We start from the raw sequence: 24,622 nt of genomic DNA on the forward strand, positions 1-24,622 counted from the left end.
TGTGTCCTAAACATGCATGTCACCTGCACGCCTGGTTCTAAATACCTCCTCCCAATAAAGGCCACTGCTCCCCACTTGGCCTCTAGTGGCAGAAATGTCTCATCCTGCTGTGCTGCTGGTGGCAGGAAGCTGCTGCCACTGCTGGGCTTGTGCAGAAATGGTGAGGGCGTATGGTCTGACAACTCTATGGGGTTCCTTTTCTTAGTTCTGCAGTAAGATTGCTGGTTATGTGGCAAGACAATGGGCTCTGAATGGCTCCTCGCTATGGCAGGAACTCAGCAAATGTCTGTGATCCCAGCTCACCACGAGGGCCTGCCCTCTGGCCTTGTGCAGACAGGACAAAATGGAATAACAGGCTCATTTCTGCACACCCGAATACCAACATCTCCAGTAACGCCTCACCCCAGGGCAAGTCTGCTCCCTAATCAGGGGGAACTTCGAGAAACAGTAGTACGGTGTTCAGTCACTTACACCAAGTCCAACTCACTAGCAATTGGTGAAGGGTAAGCTAGAAAATGTCACTTCAGTTGTATGCTCTTCAGTCATGAGCCCAGAGCTCGTCACATGTCCCCATGGATTTGCCTGTTTCTGAAACTGAGCTCTGTCTTGTCCCCTTATCTTGCTGGCTGATTTGCCCAACTTTTATGACTGGCCCTACCTCACCACCTTGCTGGGCCCCTGCTTCCTGGGGTCCATCCTCCTCAGTGAATAGGATTTCCAGCCTCTCTAGGGCCCGTCTGCCTGTGTTCAGGGCCAGCCCTCCACTGCCCGCCTCTTGCCAGGCTTCTGTGACCCTGGCCACTGGTACAGACCACCCCCACCATCTCTCAGTCACCCTGCTATCTGGATTCCATACTGCTGGCTGGCCTGGGCACCCACTGCCATTTTTCCAGGTGACACTGAAAAGTGCCCAGCACGGGGCCTGGCCCGGGATAGATACATGGTGAGTGTGAGCTGTTGTCATTAGCCATTGCTTCTTCCCCAAATAGGTGTGTCAAGATTCAGCAGCTGAAGCCTGTTCGGAATTTCTAAATTTCCATTTTCACATGAAAGACAAAGTACCTATAATGCAAACAATCTGTCTGACTGCTTTGAGGACCTGTTTAAGTTATGATTGTAAAGGTTTTCACTGAAGTAGAAAACACATACAGTCAGATGTGTAGCACACGTAAGTCTTAAGTTTAAAGCTCCAGGAGTCCTTACATGTGCATAGGCCCATGGAATCACCCAGATCAAGATACAGGACATTTCCTATATCCTCTCTGAACTCCCCCACCAGGCAGTACCACCCTCTCCCCTCGGACTGTGAACACCAGATCACCATCAACTGGTTTGGGGTCAGGCACAGTGGCTCACACCTGTAATCCCAGCACTTTGGCAGGCCAAGGAGGAAGGACTGCTTGAGGTCAGGAGTTTGAGACTAGCCTGGGCAACACAGTGAGAACCTAACTCAAACAAAAAAATTTAAAAAATTAGCCAGGCGTGGTGGCACATGCCCGTAGTCCTAGCTATTCAGGAGGCTGACACAGGAGGATTGCTTGAGCTCAGGAAGTTAAGGTTGAAGTGATCTATGATCATACCACTGCACTCCAGCCTGGGCAACAGAGTAAGATCCCGTCTCTAAAACAATACAAAACAAAACAAAAACAAAACTAATTTCACCCCACCTTGAATGGCACATAAATGGAATTATACAGTATTCACTATTCTGTGTCAGGCTTCTTTCACTAAACGTAATTTCTAAAATCACGTAAGTTGTTGCATGTGGCAGTACTTTATTCGTTTTTACTGCCAAGCAGTATTCCAATGTATGACATATATCACAGTTATTTATCTATTCTCATGTTGAACATTTGGCTTCCTGTTTCTGGTTTTTGGATATTATTAATAGAGCTGTTATGAGCATTCCTGTACAAGTCTTTTTGTGAGAATATGTTTTAATTTCTCGCGGCCAAATATCTAGGAAGGGAATTACTGGGTCATAGTATAGGTGTACTTTTAACCTTATAAGAAACTGCCACTACCTTCCAGAGTGGAGATTGCCATTTTAGATTTCAGACAGCCATTATGAGAGCTTTGGTTGCTTTGTAGCATAGACAGGATGGAGTGTTGTCAATCATTTTAGTTTAATCATTTCAGTGGGTGTGTCATGGTGTTTCATTGTGGTTTTAATTTCCATTTCTGGGATGACTAATAAAAATTAGGCAAAGTTGCATGTGCTTATTAACCATTCTTTTATATTCTTTCATGAAGTATCTTTTAAAGCTTTTTGGGCAATTCTTCCTGGGTTGTAACTATACATTATTGCATTGTAGGTGTTCTTTATATATTCTGGATGGAAGTGTTTTGCCAGATACAGCTATTGCAAATAATTTTTCCAAGGCTATGGTTTGTCTTTGTATGTTCTTAATGCTATCTTTTAGAGAAGAAAAATGTCTACTTTTGGAAAAGATTCAATTTATCAAGATTTAATTTACCTCTTAGTACTTTTTGTGTCTTTCTGAGAAGTCTCAGTTTATGCCAACTTCCCAAAGATATTCTCCTATGTTTCCTTTTGGGAAGTTTATAGTTTTTCCCTTTTACATTTAAATCTATAATCAATCTCAAATTAACCTTTGTGTATTATGCAGAAAACAAGGTCACAGTTAATTTAGTTAATTTATTTTCCACTTAGATATCTAGATGTTTCTTGCACTATTAAAAAATTATTTTCATCATTGAATTTCCTTCATACCTCTGTCAAAAAATCAAGTGAACATATATGTGTGGGTCAATTTCTGGACTCTGTGGTGTTCCATTGATCTCTGTTTATCCTGATGCCAATACTGTGTCTGTATTATTGAAACATTAACACAAGCTTTGAAATCAGGTAGTATAATCCCTCTACATTTCTTCAATGCTTTTTGAAGTTGTTTGGGTTATTTTGGGCCATTCACATTTCCATGTGATTGTCAAATGAGCTTGTGAGTTTCTACAAACATTTCTGTCAAGATTTTGCTTGAAACGGTGCTGAATCTACAGGCTAATTTGAGGAGGATGAACATTATGGCAATGTGGAGTCTTCCCATATACAAACACAGCGTACTTCTCCAGTTACTTAGGCTTGTTTCAATTACTCCTTGGGTGTTTGGTAATTTTTACTGTACAGATCTTGCATGTTTTGGTTTTACTATTAAATGTGTTCCTAAGAAACTCATGTTTTTAGTTGATATTGTAAATTAAATTTTATTTTCCAATTGTTTGATAACATATAAAACGAAATTTGTTTTGGATATTGAGTTTGTATCCTGTAGCCCTGTTTTGAGCTATTAGTTCTGGCAGTGTTTTGTTTTGTTTTGTTTGGTAAAGTCTTCTATTTCTTTTTTCCTGTCTTGTTGCTCTGGCTAGGCCCTCCAATACAATGTCAAATAAAAGTACTAAACTGGACATTCTTGCCTTATTCTGTCTTTAGGAGAAAAATGTGTATTTTTTTTGTAGGTTCTTTTGTAGATATGCTCTCCAAAAATTGAGGAAATTCCTTTCTATTTCTGCTTTGCTGAGACTTTTCATCATGAGCTCATGTTGGATTTCATCAAATATATTTTCCCCATAATATAATCATATTTTCTCTCCTTTGTTAATATTGTACATTTTATTGACATATTTTGAATATTAAGCCAACCCTGCATTCTTATAATAAACACCACTTTGTTATGATATATTCTATTATGTATTTTCACCTATATTCATGGAGAATATTGGTTTGTAATTGTTTTCTTTGTACTGTACTTATTAATTAATAAAGCAAGTCACACAAACTTTTTGGTTTCCCAGTGCACATAAAAGTTATGTTTACACTATAGTCTATTAAGTGTGCAATAATGTTGTCTAAAAAGTTACGTACCTCAAAAAAATTACTTATTGCTAAAAAAATTCTAACACAGAATCATGAAGTTAGCATATGCTGTTGGAAACACGGCACCAATAGGTCAGTTTAACACAGTGTTCCCGCTAACTTTTAATTTGTAAAAAACACAACATCTGCGAAATGCAGTAAAACAAAGCACAATAAAACGAGGTATGCCTATAGTCATAGTACATTTTTATCTACTTATCTCATCAACTACTGAATTTGTCTATTTCCTCCATGATTCTGTCAATTTCTGTTTCATCTATTTTAATCTCTATTATGGAGTATACCTGTTTAGAATTATTTTGTCCTCTTGATGAAATTATCCTTTAATAGTCAAGAAATGATTTTCTTTATCCCTGGTAACACACTCCTTTTTTTTTTTTAAAGACAGAGTCTCACTCTGCTGCCCAAGCTGGAGGGCAGTGGTGCAATCTTGGCTCACTGCAACCTCTGCCTACTGGGCTCAAGTGATTCTCATGCCTCAGCCTCCCAGATAGCTGGGATTACAGGTGTGTTACCACCACATCCAGCTAATTTTTGTATTTTCAGTAGAGACAGGGTTTTGTCAGATTGGTCAGGCTGGTCTCAAACTCCCGGGTTCAAGCGATCTGCCCACTTCAGCCTCCCAAAGTGCTGAAATTACAGGCATGAGCCACTGTTCCTGGTCCCTGGCAACACTCCTTGTTTTAAAGTTTCCTCTATCTGATATTAATACAGTCTCCTTCATGCTCAGTAATTGCATGCTACATCTTTTCCTGTCCTTGTCTTTCCACTCAAAGCATATAGAAGGCCCTTGCTTATTTTTAACCTTCTATAACAATGTTTGCCTTTTAATTAGAATGCTGGGGCCATTTACATTTAATGTAATTATTGATATTGTTGGGTATAAGTCTATCTTACTGCTACTTGTAGTCCTTCTCCTTTGATTTTTGTTTCTTCTTCCATGTCTTCTTTCAGATTAAGGGTTTTCCTTTTTGCCTCAGTCTACCTCCTATATTACAATATATAGTCTTTACCTATAACAGTCTGCCTTGAATTAATATTATACTACTTCACATATTATGTAAGAATCTTATAATAGCATAATTCCATTTACACTACAACCTATCTTTTACATTATTGTTGCCATACATTTCACTTTTATATATGCCATAAACCCTAAATAATTGTAATTATTTTGCTTTAAACCGTCAATTGAATTCTAAAAACTTTAAGACAAAAAAAGTAGTGCTTAATATTTCCTTATATATTTAGCATTTTCAGTGTTCTTCCTTACTTTAGATCTGCATTTCTATTTACTTTCATTTCGTTTAGCTTAAAGTACCTTCCTTAGCATTTCTTGTAGTATAGGTCTGCTGGTGACAAATTCTATTACTGAAAAAGCTTTTATTTCATTTTAATGCGCACACACACACATACACACACACACAGCTGGATTCAGAGGTCAAGGTAGATTCCTTTTTGCTTTCAGCAGCACGGTAAAGATATCTTTCAATTGGCCTTTGGCTATACAGTTTCTAATGAAAAGTGAACCATCATTCTACCATGATTTTCTTGCATCTAATGTTCTTTGTTCTCTTCTAACTTTTAAGATTTATTCTTTCTATTTAGTTTTCAGCAATTATACTATGATGTGCTCTTGTTTTTATATTTGTTTGTTTTTCAGCCTCTCCTGCTAGAATCTTGAATTTATGTGCTGTCATTATTGATAAAAATTTTTAAAATATTTGGCTAATCCTTTTTCTATGCTATTTTCTCTCTCATCTCCTTCTTAGACTCCAATTACGTATATGTTAGAGTATGTGTTACTACCCCATGGGTCAGGGGGGCTCTGATCATTTTATCAATATCTTTCTTTCTGTCCTTTAGTTCAAATGATTTCTATTAATCAGGTTCACTGACACTTTTCTTTGTTTGCCCAGCGTGTTGTTAATCCCAACCATTTATTTTTTTTATTAATACTATTGTATTTTTCAATTCTAGAATTTCCATTTGGTTTCCTTTTTCATATAGTGCAAAAATCTCCTCAAATTTCCTCTCTCTTCATCCTTTTTATTCATATGCTCTACCTACTCTTTAATAAATTCATATTTTTTTAAAGCCCTTGTCTGCTAATTTCAATATCTGGGAAATCTGGGGTCTCCTTCTCTTGATGATTTTTCTCTTGACTGTGGATCATGTATTCCTATTTCTTCCCATGCCTGATAATATTTAATTATCTACAGGACACAATAATGCTATTGACTGTAAATCCTGTTGACATCCTCTAAAGGGTATTGAGTCTTAATCTAGCTTGGAGTTAAAACACTAGCAGATAAACTTGAATTTATAGAGGTTTGATTTTATGCTTTGTCAGGAAGAATACATTTTGGCTTGCCTTTAGCCTCTTTTGGTTGTAGCTTCAGTCCTTAGGCAATCCTTTTCCTGAGACCTAGTTTTACTCCTAAGGCATGGCCCTTCTGGGATTTCAATGAAAAGCCCATTGAGTTTACCACACCCTTCTAACTATGGATTCAGACTAAAAATTCTGACTCCTGTGTGGTGGGCAACAGTTGAATTCTTTGTTCAGCTCTTTAAACCATCCAACTTAAAAACCCTTGAGCTCTTTAGCATCTTTCTACTCATGGATATTCCAGGGATCAGTCATGGATTTGAGTGGTATTCATACATGTATTGTGAAGCTTCCCTCTCTGTGGCTTCTTTCTTTTTGGGATGTTCCTCCTTTGTTTTCACTAATCTTGGCAGTCTCAAACTCCATTTTCTTTTTTTCTTTCTTTCTTTTTTTTTTTTTTTTTAAGACGGAGTCTTGCTCTGTCGTCCAGGGTGGAGTACAGTGGCGCGATCTTGGCTTACTGCAACCTCAACTTCCCAGGTTCATGCAATTCTCCTGCCTCAGTCTCCTGAGTAGCTGGGATTACAGGCACATGCCACAAAGCCAAGCTAATTTTTGTATTTTTAGTAGAGATGGGGTTTCACCATGTTAGCTATGCTGGTCTTGAACTCTTGACCTCAAGTGATCTGCCTACCTTGGCCTCCCAAAGTGCTGGGATTACAGACGTGAGCCACGATGCCTGGCCTCAAACTCCATTATCTGACTTCCTAAAACAATACTGAGGCTTTCATGAAATAAGTTTATCTTTAACTTAAGTGAAGGGAAAGGCTTTTTCTAACTGTGAGTTAAACTCCAGATGCAATAAAAAAATAGACTACTGCATTTGACTATATTAAAAAATGTTAAAAAGTTTGCACGGCAAACATGAACAAAGTCAAAAGACAAGTGACAAACTGGGAGAAAATTTTTTCAATATACAAAAGGCTACACTTCTTAATGTAGAAAGTACTCTTAAAAATTGATGGACCAAATACCAAAACCCTATGGAAAAATGGAAAAATAATATGAGCAGACAATACATTGAAAACATACTAAAATGGCCCTTGTACAGACGAAAAACTGTTCAAAAGCACTCACAATTAGAGCTACATGAAGTTACCATTGATCACCTATCAAACTGGCAAAAATGGAAAAGTATGAGAATACATTCTATTGATGAGACTTTGAGGAAACAGACTTCACTCAGTGGAATGAAAACTGTACAAATCCTCTGGAGGAGAATTTGGCAATACCTAAAAGAACTACAAATATACTTACCTTTGAGCCTAACAACTACATTTCTAGAAACCTACCCTGAAGATATAATTCAAACAATACTAAAATTTATATAATAAAGCTATTCACTGTAACGTTGTTTGTAATGACCAAATGTTGGGAGGAAGGATTAAATACACAAGAGAGGGGTGGAGTAAGCTACAGGATATCTATAACGTAGATTCTTCTGTGGCTGCAAAAATGAAAGAAATACAGGAAGGATAACCCAGAAACTAAAGATATCTTGCCACCTACATGGGGTGTATAGGAAAAAAGGGAAGCGATGGAAAGGGGGTAGTTGACACTTTTGCGTATAGCATTGAATGTTAGAAACTTAGCAATATTTCACTTAGCCAAAAAAAAAAAAAAAATTAACTAAAAGCAACCAGGATATAGAGGAAACCCAAAGTAAAATGCAAGTAGTTACAAATGAACCTAACTTGTTATAAACAACAAAAGCACACGAAAGGGAGGAGGAAAAAAAGGGCTAATTAAAGAAACTTTGGAAATACCGTTTTGACTAGATACTGTAAGGTTAATTCACTAAGAAAAATACTGTATTCTAGTTAGTAAATTGTTCTCTCATCAGCGTATGACTTAGCAATCCTGAAACTACTTGGTGTGTACACAGGGAATGAGCAAATAAGTAAACATATAGTAGACAATGAAAGCCAGGTTTCCACTTTCTCAGAGGAGAACGTCTGAAATAGGAGAGAGGGTAGGCTAGAAAAAAGCCCTGTTGTTTGTACTGGAATCAGAGTTATCAGTATAAACTCATGATTTCTAATATACATGCATCCAGATCTGTGTGCAAATGTGTGAGTTAATATATGTGAGTTTACTTCATAGCTTTGGGTAGGCCTAGAAGCAGCAACAACTCAGTAGCAATGAGCACACCCAGTGACCAGATGTTGGTTTTTAAATACCATTCTCTAGGAAGAAGAACCAGCGCTCCTTGGAGAAATGATTGACTACAGGACTGGCAGGAAAACTACAAGATGAGAAATAAAGTAAGGAAGTACTCAAAAAAGGATACAGGCACTTCAAAGCGACAGAGGGGCCAACCTGAAGGAGCTCTCAATGTTAAAGCTTGGAACAATTTGAGCAAGAAAATAAATAAATGATAATATTGGATTGTAACCCAAAGCATAAAATAAATATCTGTGACTGCATGCTGATATAAATCATAACTAACTGAATAAATAAATAACTGGGGGAGAAGAGACAACTCTCGCTTCCAATTAATAAAGTGGTAGGAATGAGGAAAACAGAAAATCCCCACTAGGCCAACACCACAGTATTAATTGTTTCCAAAAAGATCCATTGATGGATACTAAAAATAATAGGTAAAAGTTTGAGGAAAAATAGGGTATGTGCATATTCAAATATCAGTTCTATCTTTGCCCTTGGTGACTGTATTGCCTTGAAGAAACCATTAGCTTTCTCGATCCTAGCTTGCCTATCTGTAAATGAGTAGGTTGCACTATGTGACTCCCAGGGTCCCTTCCAGCTCTCACACGCCCATGGGAATGACTGTACTTTCCACATACTTATCAGGAGTGTAACTTCTTCTTCCTTTTCCTTATCTTTGCTTCCCCTTCCTTCTTTCCTTTCCATTCTCTTCCACAACAGGATTCCCTAGGAAGAGAATTTAAGGATGCTCTCTATGAGAAAAAAGATGGAGAAAGAAGTGAAGGAAAAAGAGAAAATGCAATTCCTAGTATTAACTGGTGTCTGGGTTGTTAGGCAGTAAAAAAGAGAGAAAGACAGCCCAGTGCAGCTGCTTATGCCTGTAATCCCAGCACTTTGGGAGGCTGAGGAGGGCAGATCACTTGAGGTCAGGAGTTTGAGACCAGCCTGATCAACATGGCAAAATCCCATCTCTACTAAAAATACAAAAATTAGCCAGGCATGGTGGTGCACACCTGTAATCCTAGCTACTTGAGAAGCTGAGGCAAGAGAATAGGTTGTACCCATGAGGTGGAGGCTGCAGGGAGCCATCATCGCGCCACTGCACTCCAGCCTGGGTGACAGAGCAAGACTTATCTCAAAAAAGAAAAAAAAAAAAAGAGGGAAACAACACAAAACAAAACAAAACAAGAACATTCCTACGACCAGCCACAACAAAGAGGGAAGTGCCAAGCTAAGGCTTGGGAGCACTGTACTTTTGGGAGGTGGTTACCATTGGCCATAGATGTTTCTGCTTATACACTCCTAGGTCTCCCCAGACCGCCAGCTATCCCTTCCTGAACCACCACGCATAGCTTCCTATGACATCGTCCTTTCCCTACCTCTGGAGTTTCAGTGTTTTAACCCTAATCTCTCACTGAGTAATGGGAATATGTTCCCCCTATACAGGACTTTCAAGCCCCAGTGAGCAAAGAGGGAACCTCACTTTTACACGAGGTGACCTTTGCACAGGCAGCCATTGACGCTCTGAAGATATAAAGACAGCCCCTCCATCAGGTCATCTTCCTAACTCAACTCAACCACAGGAATAAGAAGATGCATCAAGCTCAATGGAAACTATGAGCTCAGAAAATCTGGTTACTAATTTTATTTCCTGTCTTTGATGATCTGTCTCTGGAATAAAGCTCTTGATATTTCTGTGCCATGAGATTGTTGTAAAACATCTGCCATTCAGACTGCTGTATTGGTTTTTAAAACGTAACAAACACAGAGTGGCTGCTATCACTCTTCGTTCCCTGCCCCTACCCTCAACATCTCAGAGCAGTACAAACCGACCAGCACTGGATTTTCTCCGTCTGAGTCCATCATCAATGGCATTTCTGAGTTCCTCTAGATCTACGAGCTACCACCTGACCAAAGCTATTGGATCAAGATCCCTGATTGGTGGACATCCTGTTGGTGATTTTCCAAGGCACTTGATATGCGTGTGCCACCTAATCGCCAACACAGACAGCTTGCATTTCCCACAGAAGAGAACTAAGGTGAGACTCCAAACCCCAAGCAGGTGACCTGAGCACAGACACTGTCGGTCTAAAACTATAACAGAATAGGCGGCATCTGTTAGAAAGACAGGCTTTACAAAAGTACTGTGGTTTATTATGTTTTAAATATCTAAGTTAAGAGGTTTAAAGTCAAACACACACAAGACTAGTCAGGTTGCACGCTGACCACAACAATAAAAACTGTGGGCGGCAGTCATTTTTCTATACAGGAAGCTCTAGAAAGTTATGTTTCTAATAATCTTATTTCCAGCCTCCACCCATTCTCCATCCAAACCTCCAAATCTGAATGAGGAAAAACAACTTAGAGCAGTTGTTTCCAAAGAATTTACTGCCCCTGGATTTTGAGAATCATTAATGATGTTCATTTGCAAACGACTTGCCTTTTGCTTGGGACTCAGCCTGGCAGTGTGATGGAGGGCAACCTGTATCAGATTTTGAAAATTAGTCTTTCCCAGGTGAAACTTATACACCCTGAAGTGGGGGGCACCACCAGTGTGGTGGGAGAATGCCACAGGTGATGAGAGACAAAACAGGAATCAGCCCTTGGAGAATTAGAACTATTTTAAGTCCATTTGTATTCTCATCCTTCCATCTGCTCAATTTCTGTTAGGTACACTTGAAAATAAACAGAAATTTGTTAAACAGATTGATTACTAAGAATCTATCTTTTTCTCCATGTACTTACCTCATAGAACTACAAAAGTCCCTACCAGAATTGATATTTCTGTGCCATGAGATTGTTGTAAAACATCTGCCATTCAGGGCACTGTATTGGCTTCTAAAAACCTAACACACACAGAGTGGCTGCTATCACTCTCCATTCTCTGTCCTGACCCTCAACGTCTCAGAGCACTATAAGTCGACCAGCAATGGATTTTCTCTGTCTGGTTTCATTATCAATGGCATTTCCAAGTTCCTCTAGATCTACCAGCTACCACCTGACCAAAGCTATTGGATCAAGATCCCTGATTGGTGGACAACCTATTGGTCTTTTTCCTATTGGTTCCTGGATGAGAAGCCATTGTTTATTGGTTTATTTTTCCTTCCCACTGATGTTGAAATCATGCAGCAACTGTGATGACGAGTTGTTTGTAACAAGATTTTGGAAAACTGGAGAGTGGGGGGCAAGGGAAGCTAGGGGGCTGGACTCCTTCCATGGCCAGCGACACATTGAAGGAAGGGCATTTCCTGGCTCCATTTTAAGTGAAATTCTGGCTATACAAGCAGGGGAATGCATTATCAAATGATTGCAAAGGCTTATTCTTCCACAAGAACTCAGTGGTCTTCTCGACTCTCCAACTCTGACCGTGCATTTCTAGCCCTTCTCACTTGCTCCGGGGTGAGAGGCAAATGGGCTTCCCATGTGCTTAGAAGGGTTGGCCACGTATCTCTAAACTAAAATGTGCTTTTGAAGAAAATTAAAGACGATTACTAAAAAGCTGAGAAGAAAAGCAGGGTTCTGAGAAAACCCACTTGTGTTTTTGCCTTTTTAATTTAAAGATTCTGAACTAAATCACAGGGTTATTTTTAGGCGATCTCCGAATTCTAGATGAAATCACCCTCTCTTGGACACTGTCCAAAGACTATTGCCCAGACTCTGTTTGGGTCAGATGTTCAAATTGCTAAACAGAATCATTTTATGTCAAGATACACCAAACTAATGCAGGTAGACATGAGCCAACGTACAGCTAGCTGAGCAAAAAGCTGGGCCAAAAATACAAACTAAAATGCAGAAGTCCGTATTCTTTCCTCTAAGTTTGTAGGTTTTGCCTCAATTTAGCACATATTTTCTTTCGCCTTAGGCTAAAACCAGAGGTGGACTTATCTCAAGGCGAGAGCATATTTTCAAAATCTTTGTGGTCTTCCCCTGCCAGGCCCTAGAAAACTATCTGTGCTTAATGAATATTTATGTAAACTGACCATAAAAATGGTTTCATTAATGGTAGTAACCAAGATATTTAACACAAGTGCAAGGTTTATAATTTTTAGTGCTTTTTAAAATACATCGTATCTTAATACATCCTTGGAAGTGGTAAAAGCTAGTTCTGTGATTTTTTTTTTTTTCTTTTTTTGAGATAGAGTCTCGCCCTGTTGCCCAGGCTGGAGTGCAATGGTGCGATCTTGGCTCACTGCAACCTCCACCTCCTGAATTCAAGCAATTCTCTTGCCTCAGCCTCCCCAGTAGCTGGGATTCCAGGTGTCCATCACCATACCCAGCCAATTTTTTTTTTTTTAATCTTCAGTAGATTAAAAAGCCATGTGGGCCAGGCTGGGTTTGAATTCCTGACCTAGTGATCCACCCACCTCAGCCTCCCAAAGTGCTGGGATTACAGGCGTGAGCCACCGTGCCCGGCCTAGTTCTGTGATTCTAAAACCCTTGTATATGGTTCACCACCCCACATGCCTAACGTTTATTTTATGTTTGGGAAACACACTCGTGTGTGTAAATGTTTTCTTCTCTTGAAATCAGGAAATACACACAGGAAAAAAAATGAATGATTTCGTCTCTGACAGAGAACAACTATAATCAGAAAATACTTCTGAATATTTAAGAAGTACCAGAGAGCTTCTAATATCATGCTGAAAATAAAATTAAAGGTAGATATTTTATAGTGGACCTATTTTTCTAATATGGGTTGAACATCCTAAATCCAAAAATATGAAACCTGAAATGCTTCAAAATCCAAAAGTTTTTCAGCACTGACATGATTGATGCTCAAAGAAAATGTTCATTAGAGCATTTTGGATTTCAGATTTTCAGATCTGAGATGCTCACGAGTAAAATGCAAATATTCCAAAGTCAGAAAAAATCTGCAATTGGAAACCCTTCTTGTCCCAAGCATTTAACCTGTATTAATAAAATAAAAATATGAAGGGTAGGGGGAATGGGAAAAAAATAAAATGAAAATATGAAAAGAAGACGATAGACTCCTAAACCCTAACAGTAAAATCGTAGAAAGTTGGAGAAATAAAGTGTTAGTGGAGAAATGTGGACCCTAATACCATGCAGGAAAAGTACAATTTGGTTCAACATTTGTAAGAGCAATTTTGTAGTATGTAAAGACTGAAAGCCATACTGTTAAGAATATTCATTATGACCTTGTCCATATAACTAAAAACATAGAAGCATCAGTACCTTGTGCAATCATGTTCTTATTGACATAGAAAGATAGCCACATTATATTATTAAATGAAAATATTGGTTGAAAAATATTGTAATTCCTCTTTATATTTTGCTTCAAAAATGTGTATTATCAATGCCAAAACTTTTGAACAGTTTTTTTGTTTTTGGATGCTATATTAGTTATCTATTGCTATGTAACAAATTATACCCAAATTTAGCATCTCACAGCAAAAAAATACTATCATCTCACACAGTCTATAAGGGTTCAGAACCTGGGCATATCTTGGTTGCATGGTTGGTTCAGATTCTGTCATGAGATGACAGCCAAGTTATTGACTGTCTGTCCCAGGCTTGCAGTCTCTGAAGCTTTGGTTACGGCTACAGGAAACACTTCCAAGTGCATTCATAAGTTTCAGTTATTTGCAACAATGGCTGCTCATGACATGGCTTCCAGAGACAGAGGGAGAGAAAGAGAGAGAGAGAGAGACAGAGACTAAGACAATTTCAACGATATAATGTGGGCACTCTATGAGGGTGTGACTACAGGAGGCAGGGATCATTGAAGACTGTCTTGGAGCTTGGCTATCATAGTCCATCCTAATCATCCTTAATGATTCACATTCCTCTAAAAAACATACAGCTTCCAAGGCCCACAAAAGTTTCACCTCATTACGGCATCAGCTCACAGTCCAGAATTCCCTCATCTAAATTCAGTCTAGGTGCAAATAAGCCTCCTCAGGTGTTATTCCTTAAGTACAGATCCTCTCCATTTGAAGGCTGTTAACTAAGGAGACAAGTTATTTGTCCTCCAACATACAATGGTGGGACGGGACAGGATAACTGCTATATATACTCTTACTCCAAAAGGAGGAACATGGGAATAATGCAGGAGTCAATGGTCCATATAAATTCTGACATCCAGCTGAGTAAATGTTGGAAGTTCCTTAATGAGGGCACATTCCTATGCACACCCAGGCGGTTTGATTCTCTGTGACCCTTGGCTCCACCCTCTGGGTTCTTGCTTCTTCCCTCTGAGGCATCCTGACTTTTTCATGAAAGGAGCACTTGTTTGTAGCTAGGTTTTTTTGTTTTGTTTTGTTTTGTTTTTCTCCACTTGTTCCCTGATTGTAGAAGCTTAGTGGCTCTATTCATTTTGTATTGTCTCTGTATCTTTCAGTACAAGCTGAAAGATCTTTGGCTGATATAATTCTCTTAAAAACTTTGTGCATTTCCTGTGAATCTTTGGGGAAGTTTATTCCATTAGACAAAAGCCACACCCACAAATCTCTTTGACATAGGCCCTTGGGGGTGTTGAGAAGGCTGACAGAGGATGCCCTCAAGTTTCCTAGAAGCTTTATTGTATAATTGAGAGAGTCTGAAAGACACACTTGTAAACTCAGAAGGCCTTTTGTGTGACTCCAGACTTACCTTTGATCTTTCTCAGTTCTTAAAGAATTTTGCAGTCATGTCCTGGGCTTCATCCTTAGATTACACATTTCAGGGAGGGTCCTGGATTACACTTTTGCTCTGAAGCCATTGTAATTTTTTAATTTTACAATTGTCTGCTGCTATGGTTAAACTGTGTCCTCCAAAAGGACATATTGAAGTACTAACCCCTGGTACCTGTGAATGTGACCTTATTTGGAAATAGGGTCTTTGCAGAGGTAATCAAGTTAAAATGAGGTAATTAGGGTGGGTCCTGATCCAATATGACTAGTGCCCTGATAAGCAGAAGAGACAACGGAGACTTACGGGGAGATATCACGGGCATGTCATGTGATAACAGAGGAGGAGCTTGGAGAGATGTGGCTGCAAGTCAAGGAATACCAAGGATTGCCAGTAGCAACCAGAAGCCATGAAGGGCAAGGAAGGATTGTACCCAGGGTCTCAGAGTGGGCATGGCCCTGCTGCCACCATGATTTCAGACTTCTGGCCTCCAAAGTTGTCAGTAAATAAATCTCTGTTGTTTTAAGCCACCTAGTCTGTGGTGGTTTGTCACAGCAGCCCTAAGAAATGAACACATTGACCATATGGAGAGCTCAGGGACCTTCAAAATCATATTAACTGGCAGGTCCTGCATGTTAAAAGCTCTTTCCTTGAGATTCTCTCTCTCTTCCTGCACATCACTAAAAGCTGCAATAAGCAGGCAGGCAGCACCTTCAGCTTGCAGGATGGACATCTTTGCTGGATCACTTCATTGATTGGGTACATTTTCTGTTTCCATATAACTTCAGTCAACAGCGTTGCTACAGCTCTGCCACTACGTAACAAGGATCCCCCTCCTCCAGTTTCCAATAATTTTTACCTCATTTTCCTACAAGTCTTCACCCACAGGTTAAGACCATAAAGGTTTCTGGTAATAATTTCTTCAAGGTATTTTAGGCTTCCACTAGGACTCTTCTCAAAGCTCACTGCACAGGTACAAAGCCACAGTCCCACTGAGGCTTTCGTTATATCAGCATCCAACTTTTGGGTGCCCAAATCTGGATTAGGTATCTGCTGCTGTGCAACAACCTGCCCCAAACCTAGTGGATTACAACACCAAGTGTTCATTATGCACACAGTTTCTGAAGCCCAGGAATCCAGAAGCTGCTTGACAGTGTGCTTCTGGCTCAGGGACTCTGATGAGGTTGCAGCGAGTGTCGACTGCCCCATGCTTGCAGTCTCTGAAGCTGTAACTGGGGCTGCAGGGTACACTTACAAGGTTACTCATGTGGTTGTGGGCAGGAAGCTTCAGTTCCTTGCCACCTGGGCCTCCCCATAGGGCATGTTTATGACATGGTTTTGCCCAGAGTGATTAGAGATAAAGAGAGAGAGTGCAACAGAGTGACCAAGATGGAAGTCATAAGGTTTTAAATCTAGAAGCAACATGCCATTATTTCTACTATATGTCACTCAGACCAACTCTGGTAGAGCATGGGAGAAGACACTCAAGGGTGTGACTATCAGGAGGTGGGATTCTTGGGGGTCTGTCTTGGAGGACAAAATGTAGTTGGCACATACAGGCTCATGGTTATGGGGTCATCATTTTGCCTTTCTGGTTAATGCTTTTGATAAGATTAATATTGCCAACTGGTAGTGGCTGGATTGTGTGTCTCTAAATTCAAACATTGATGTCCCAACTCCTAGTACCTCAGGATGTGACCATATTTAGAGATGGGAGTCTTGAAAGAGGTGATTCAGTTAAAATGAAGCTGTTATAGTGGGGCCCTAATGTGATACGACAGTATTCTTATAAGAAAAAGCGCACTGGGGTGTGGGTGCATGGATGGATGGCCATGAGAGGTAGCAAGGGGGCAGCCATTGCAAGCCAAGGAGAGAGGCTCAAAGAAAACCAACTCTTCAGGAACCTTGATCTTGAACTTCCAGCCCCCAGAACTGTGAGAAAATAAATTTCTGTTGTTTAAGGCACTCAGTCTGTGGTATTTTGTCATGGCAGCCCCAGCGAACTAATATAACAACCTTTCGAGAGATATCTGAAAATATCTTGCTGTTTCCCAACACACATTTACTCGTTTACTTTTGAAAATCTTTTAAAATGTCACTTTTTGTTTTGATGTGTATAGTTATACATCAAGGCATATAATTAGATTTGTTTCTACATACAATGTGTAATCTAATCTAATCTGAGAGTCCGTGCTTTTACTAGGATTGAAACCTCTTTCATTTCATATTATAGCCCATTTTAAATCTAATCCCCCACTTTCCAGAGGTGGGAGCTGGAGGGATTTAAGGCTCTCTAGGATGAAAATGTATCAAAAGCTGCCTCTCCACTGCTTAAGGGATCATACTGTAATGGAAATGTTGTTTTCAAGGAATTACCAGATCAACTCAGTTCAAGATCAAAGCATTAATCTTCTGGGGCCAGAGGGAGGGGTCTTGAATTGAGCCAAATTAGAAGAGACAAAGGGGATATCACAATTAATGGGAAACAGATTTAGGGAAGCAATCCCGGAGAAATTCTCAAACCAAGGAGCAATTCGCAGTGGGAACTTTTTCACCAGCTCTCCTGGCCTTGGTGTGGATTCACTTAAAGGAGCCGCACCGGAGTGTCTTTGAGTCTCCTAAGAACATGCTTTCTGATTTGTTCTTTGCTCTGTTCCGATTACACAAACTTCTGACCACTTGTTTATCTTCATTGCTTTGTCTGCTGCAGTGATTTGGAAAACCAAGCATTCTGTGTTCAGCAGTTATGTTAGCTTTCAATTTAATAAAACATATATTTTAACCTATGTTTCTCTAATTACTAAAGTCAGAACAAAACAAGGTCTTTTGCTTGCCCTGTAATGAATGTAAGAAATTCAGTATGTTTTTACTTTGTCTTTCATCTTACCTTAAAAAATAGTATAGACTCTTACAGAACCAGTTTATCAAGTTTTTTTTTAAAAAAAAATCATGCTTTTTTCCAAAAAAATATTTTTAGCTTCCGTATATTTAATCTTATGACTATTTTTTATTTTTTTGAGACAGGGGCTCTCTCTGTTGCCCAGGCTGGAGTACAGTGGTATGATCTCAGCTCACTGCAACCACTGCCTCCCAGGCTCAAGAGATTGTCCTGCCTCAGCCTTCTGAGTAGCTGGTACTACAGGAACGTGCTGCCACACCTGGCTAATTTTTTTGTATTTTTTGTAGAGATGGGGTTTTGCCACGTTGCCCAGGCTGGTCTCCTGAGCTCAAGCAATCTGCCTGCCCTGGCCTCCCAAAGTGCTGGAATTGCAGGCATGAGCCACCATGCCCAGTCAATTTTCTGACTATTTTTAAAAACATATAGTATTGGCTTCACAAAGACCGCCAATCCTTTTATATCTTGACTTCCTTATTTTTGAGTTATTTGTTTTGATTCTTTTTGGTGTCCTATGGAGTAAATTTTAAGATAACTTTCTAAGGAAGGCTATATTAGTGAAATTGCTTCTGATTCTTAGATATCTACAAATATCTTTCTATTGCTATACTCAGGGATTAAATTTGGCTTGGAATATTATGCTTAGATCATGAAGTTTCCTCTTTAGAAGAATGCTTATTACTCCATTTGGAGCTAGTGAATGACAGCAGCTAGCCTAATTTTTTTCTGTTTTTGAGTAAACTATTATTTTCTGTCTTGTTGCTCACATTCTGTTCTCTTCATTCTAGATTTTTCATCTATGTCCAAGTATAAGTCTTTTTTTTTCCATTAGCATAGGATTTTTTTTACACGAAGGAAATTATTTTTCTATTATGTTTGTGATTATTATTTCTGCTCCTTTTGTTCCAGCACTTCCAAGAATATTTGTTATCCATAGGTTAGACTTCTACCATTTCACTCTGCTTCTATTTTCTTCCCTTACCATTTTGTCTTTAGCCTTTTCTTATATAGTCTTCGAAAACAGTTCACAGATCGCATTTTCTCCCTTGTTCATTCTGCTCTTCGCTGCAACTGCAGCATTTTTGGATATATCCATCTCTTATTTCCGCTGGCTCCATGTGGAGCCACATATGTGGAGGACATGTGGAGTGATTTAAACCCACCTGAATGCATTCGTGGGGTGTGGCAGAGCCTCACCTCAGATCTATGCCTGGGGGAGACATTGATTTACACAATTCCTAGCCTGGCTTCTGGCAGGTTCTCATCCAGCGTGGCTCTGTTCCACGAGGGTGGATCTTGGCCGCTTTCTGCTTCCAGGGCACTTCTGTTTCCAAAGCACTTCCTAAGAGAATACCCATTCCCATGTACCATCCATCCTCTTCCCTTCTACCTCTGTTGTGTTGTACTAGGAGACATGACCTTGAAATTCATATAAAAAGGGGTGAACTGGATGGGGAGAATTGCAGGAACCCAATTCTGGCCCTCTTGGAACCTAATTCCCATGCAGAAGGAGAGAAGCAACCTGAACTCTGGTTATGGCAGCCCTGAGCCCCTGGCCTGGACATAGAGTGGAAGCAGTAAAGCCTTCTCCTGGGGTTCCATTGGCTATTCTGCGCTAGATCAGAAGATGAAACAGATATTACTAGGGTGGACAGTGATCCCTCAAACTAATCCCACTGGCACTGTACTTGGTGGAAATTTCCTTTAGATTTCTATCAATGCTGACACAAGATTGTATGCTTTTGCAGAGCTTCATGGGTATTTTAATAGGCGATAGAATGCATCTTAGACTAACCCAATGTTAATTTTTACATATGCCTGATGCAGTTCCCCTCCCTGTCTTAGGGAACAATGTACTCTTTATACATATAAAACAATGATTTTTCAATTTCAATAAGGGCTGAAAATTATACCACTCATCAACTCCCATGGCAGCCACATGGTGCTTGCAGGTGGAATTCTACAAGATGACATAAAGGGGGTTAAACAGAAGCATCCTGGCCTCTAGAGCAAGCAATGGTGTCATGCAAAATGGCCTGTAGGAACTCTAGCTGCTTCCAGAAGCTTGTCATTAAGCTGACTCATCCTCTACTAAACTTAACAGACAGTTCACCAGCAAGGATATCCCTTAAACACATGTCAAAAGGAAAAGTATAACACCGTGTGTCTTTACCTTATAATAAATTCTGGTCACCAAACCCCACTGAAGAACCCTTTCACGAATTTTCACTGCTTTCAACAGAAAGGCAAGATCATCAACTGTGTCCATGTTAAATGCCAGGAAACTGAAAGAAAATCACAGTGACCATCATTATGTTGGTCTCACCAAAGAATTTCATTTGAAAGAAATAGAGTGGGTTTGTTTTTAAAAACATTTTTTTTCCTGCAGAAAAATAGTGTCAGTATACATAATCTCCCCATCCCATCTCTCACTGACTATTCATAATTCTTTTCAGTAATCTTAGCTCTAGTTTATTCTAGGTGGTTGTCCTTGTGGTATAGAGATGATTTGGTTTCCTAATTTTTCCACTTACTATTGTGTTATAAGTAGTGTTCAATATTTTGTATAGTCTTTCTTAATAGCAATATGATTTCTGTCAAGTATAATCAACCATTATACAATTCATGTATGACTCAACCATTATACAATCTTTTTTTTTTTTTTTTTTGAGACAGAGTCTCACTCTGTTTCCCAGGCTGGAGTGCAGTGGCATGATCTCGGCTGACTGCAACCTCCACCTCCTGGGTTCAAGTGACTCTCATGCCTCAGCTTCCTGACTAGTGGGGACCACAGGCACGTGCCACTGTGCCTGGCTAATTTTTGTATTTTTAGTAGAGACAGGGTTTCACCATGTTGGCCAGGCTGGTCTTGAACTGCTGACCTCAAGTGATCTGCCCACCTCAGCCTCCCAAAGTGCTGGAATTACAGGCACGAGCCACCGTGCCTGGCTCCCATTATACAATTCTGTCAAGTGAGTTTATAATAATAACCACTATACAGCTCTGTGAAGTGAGTTTATAATAATAACCGCTGCTGGGCATTTACTATAATTATTATAATTGGATATTAATAATCAAATATATCTGTTACAAAATATTTATCAATTAATAATATTTATTAAATATATATCAGGAATTGTGCTCATTATTTGCTGTGAATTATTCAATTTTCTCAATAATTCTAGAATATGATAATTATCCAGTGAAAAGTTCAGGAAACTGAGGCTCAGCAAGATTTGGTAACTTGCTCGAGGTCACACAGGCAGTCGAGCTCAGGTTTTGTTGGGGAACATCAGTGTTTAAAGCAAGAGGCACCCCGGAGGGAAGTGAGAGGGCTGTGTGCAAGCACAGGGGAGGGTGTGCTACAGAGATAGTGGCATTCCTCAGGAGGCAGCAATTCCCATCTTTCCCACTTGGCAAATAAGGAAACTGAGGCACACAGGAGTTAAGAGACGTTAAGCACAGACTCAAAACAACCAAGTTCCCAATTAAAAGCCTGTGAGCTTTTCATCATGAAACTCTGTATTTCATGCCAATTTTATGGCCCCACCATGAACCTATAGATAACCTAGACAAACAGGGGAAGGGTTAATTCACACTTAGAGTTTCCCATAGCGCAGCCACCTCTTGCCCTCCCCTTTCCCCACTTCCTGAGGAAGTAAGTTATTATAAGACCCAAATAACTTAAATTGATATTAACTAAAAATAAAAAACCCAAGTGGCTGTTGTTGCTTAATCAGAAGGCACGAGAGGAACGTTAAGAAGCAATTGATGCAGTGCTTTTGAGATGCCAAGTGCTGAATTAATAATCGCCCTCCATTTAGACAGGGAAGAGGGAGGTATTTACATGCCAATTACCAGGACATTTAAATGATGTCAATGTTTATTCTGAATCTGGGCTTTAAGAAGGTTGGGTTTCTGCCTCAGTCTACTTAATAAAAGATGTGAAGGGCTTTCATGTATTATTGAAAAGTATGTTTTAGTCATTCCAGGGGCTGTTGTTGGAAACTGGCCTTCCTGGAATGCGGACTGTAGAACATGTTTGTCCACCTGAGGTTGTGAACTGCATGTGCTGCAGGAGGCGGATCTCACCCACTCGCTGAGTCATGTGAGTCACATATCATGTAGGTCTAGGAGCCTGCCCAGTGCAAAAGAGTGTGCAGACTCTCTTTAAAAAACAGGAACATTGCTAAAGGCAACCTCCTTGTAACTGCGTATTTTACAAGATCCAAATGACTCTATCGTTAAATAAAGTTTAAATTAAATTAAAATATGTATCATTAGACATCAGGGAAACGCAAACAGAAACCATGGTGAGGTAGCATTATACATCCACCAGAATGACTACAATTAAGTACACTGACATCGAGTGTTGCCGAGGATCTGGAGAAACCAGAGCTCTCGTGCTTGCTGAGTGTCAAATGGTAAAATCTCTTTGCAAAATGTTGTCACAGTTCCTAATAAAACTAAATGAACACATACCCTATGTTCTAGCAGTTTCACTCCTACTATTTGCCTAAGAAATAAAAACATACGTTCACAAAAAAGTTTATATAAGAATGCTCATAGCAGTTCTACTCACAGCAGTAAAAAACTGCAAACATCCCAAGTGTCTATTCATCCATAAGAGAATGATTCTACTATATCCATAAAGTAAAATACTACAATAATGAAAAGAAACAAACTAATACACACAACAACATGGGTGAATGTCAAAAAGCATTATGTCAAGTTCACGAGGCAGCTACAAAAGAGTACATACTGCCTGGTTCCATTTACGTGAAGTTTTAGCACAGAAAGATTAATCTGTGGTGGGAAAATATCAGAAGAGTGGCTGTATCCGGGTAGTAAGATTAACCAAGAAGGAGCATGAAAGAACTTTCTGGAGTGATGATCTATATCTTAATAAGAGTTTGGTTACATAGGTTTATGTGTTTGTCAAAACTCAGTGAATGTACACTTAAGATTTGTGCATTTTATTGTATGTAAACTCTACATAAGAACTATAACTGAATATGTAACTCTAGTTAATAAGGCTCATGCTAAATTATTTAGAAATATGCTGATGTCTACAGTTTACTTTGAAATGGATCAAAAAGAGAAGGTGAATGGATGGGTGAGTTCCATACATAGATCCACAGATATGATAGTGATATGGCAGGTACAGTAATAGGTTAATAGAATCTCCATGGTGTGTACATAAGTGCTTCCTGTAATTATTTCAACTTTGGTGAATATTTGTAAATTTTACAGCACAATGTAGAAAAACATGTTGGGTGCAAGGCAAAAGCTTGACTTTCCTGGACACCTGCTACTATCTCCTAAAGGTCCACAGGCTGATGAGAGCGGGAAGGGCCCCAGTGGCAGGCTTCCATGCAGGAGGGAGAGAGGCAGCCCTTGCAGGGACAAGCTAGGGCTGAATGGGGCTGTCTGTAGAGCCAGGTACAATCCCCTCTCAGAGTCACTTCCTTCCGGGGCTCCTCTCCCTGCCATGCTCCATCTGCTTTACCTGGTCCCATGGAGGCTTTGCAGTACCATGACTGACTCCTCCCAGGCCGAAATGAGGGGTAGTCACTGTGCAGACAAATGGGTGCACACTGGAGGGATTTGAGGGTGCCAGGAAGTTCTCAGCCCATCTTTCCTCAGGTCCCCACCTTCTCAAGAGTGCTTTTCTCAGGGCTGTCACTATGCCTCCATCCTACTGCTCTCGGAGTGCAGACTCCATGAAGGCAGAGCCCCTAGTAACTGCTGATCACCAATGCATAGAGAAGTGCCGAGTACACAGTGAGTGCTGAAAACATGTTGATGACAAAGGCTTTCCTTCATATAAAAGTTGGAGTAAGTAAAGTTTTGGGATTTAAGTGGATAAACACAGAGACTGAATCAGTAAAACCTAGATGTGTGGGAGAGAGATGTATACTGTTTTGGAGGTTAATAACTGAGACAAAAATAAATGGACTGGAACTTTCCAAATATTTACAATTGGAATACTGCCTTTGGCACATCTCAACTCTGTCCTGGAAAATGTGCTAGGGATATAGATTTGCATATGGGTGACAGCATGTCATACTTCTAAAATGATGGAAACAAGTCCTGCTCTACTATCTGAAAAAGAAATGAAAGGGCAGATGATTTGTGGCCAGTTGGGGAACAAGTTTCCTGCAAGGATGGAACTGATTCTGGTGGGGAGTTGTACTTTTCTTTCAACCCCTTAACATGCTGGACAATTTTCAAACTAATACATTGGAGGAAAAAGCTATCCATACTATAAACTTCCTACTCAAGAGCTAGAAATATTAGGAAGACCCACTAACTCTAGAATATGAAGACAAACGGAGACATTAAAACTAAGAGAGACTCCAGTGAAACACTCCTAACGTGTAGGAGCTCGTGTTTTCAAGCTTTAAGATGGACCACAGTTTGAATAAACAGGGTCCTGAGCAGCAATAAAAAAAGAAAAAAAAAAGACAGATTACAGATTTCTCAATTGCACTTCATCCCAATGGTATAAAAAATCCCAGACCATCATTTACTGTGTTTTCCATGTGTTTAATCAGGATTGTGAGATTATATTCTTTAATGAATAGTTTCCTTAGAAATTAGTTCACTACTTTCAGGTTTCAGGGACCAATAATTTCATTCCAAA

General features: G+C 39.6%; 1 protein-coding gene across 4 annotated transcripts in view; it reads right to left on the minus strand.

The window, feature by feature from the left end:
- Positions 1 to 24,622, minus strand: part of LOC101012313 (acyl-coenzyme A oxidase-like protein) — a 163,529-nt gene that overhangs the window by 101,583 nt on the left and 37,324 nt on the right. For 3 of the 4 annotated variants that reach the window (XR_002516842.2, XR_002516844.2, XM_021925192.2), the window contains exon 5: positions 20,150 to 20,261. Coding sequence is in view for 2 of the 4 variants with exons in the window: in XM_021925192.2 (XP_021780884.1) it covers positions 20,150 to 20,261 (112 nt within the window). In the remaining 2 variants the exon portion in view is untranslated. Of the gene's footprint in view, positions 1 to 18,328; positions 20,262 to 24,622 lie in introns of those variants that run through there. The other variant, XM_021925191.2, reaches the window with a different exon arrangement.

Source organism: Papio anubis, chromosome 14 (assembly GCF_008728515.1).
Source record: "Papio anubis isolate 15944 chromosome 14, Panubis1.0, whole genome shotgun sequence".
Taxonomy (NCBI): Eukaryota; Metazoa; Chordata; class Mammalia; order Primates; family Cercopithecidae; genus Papio; species Papio anubis.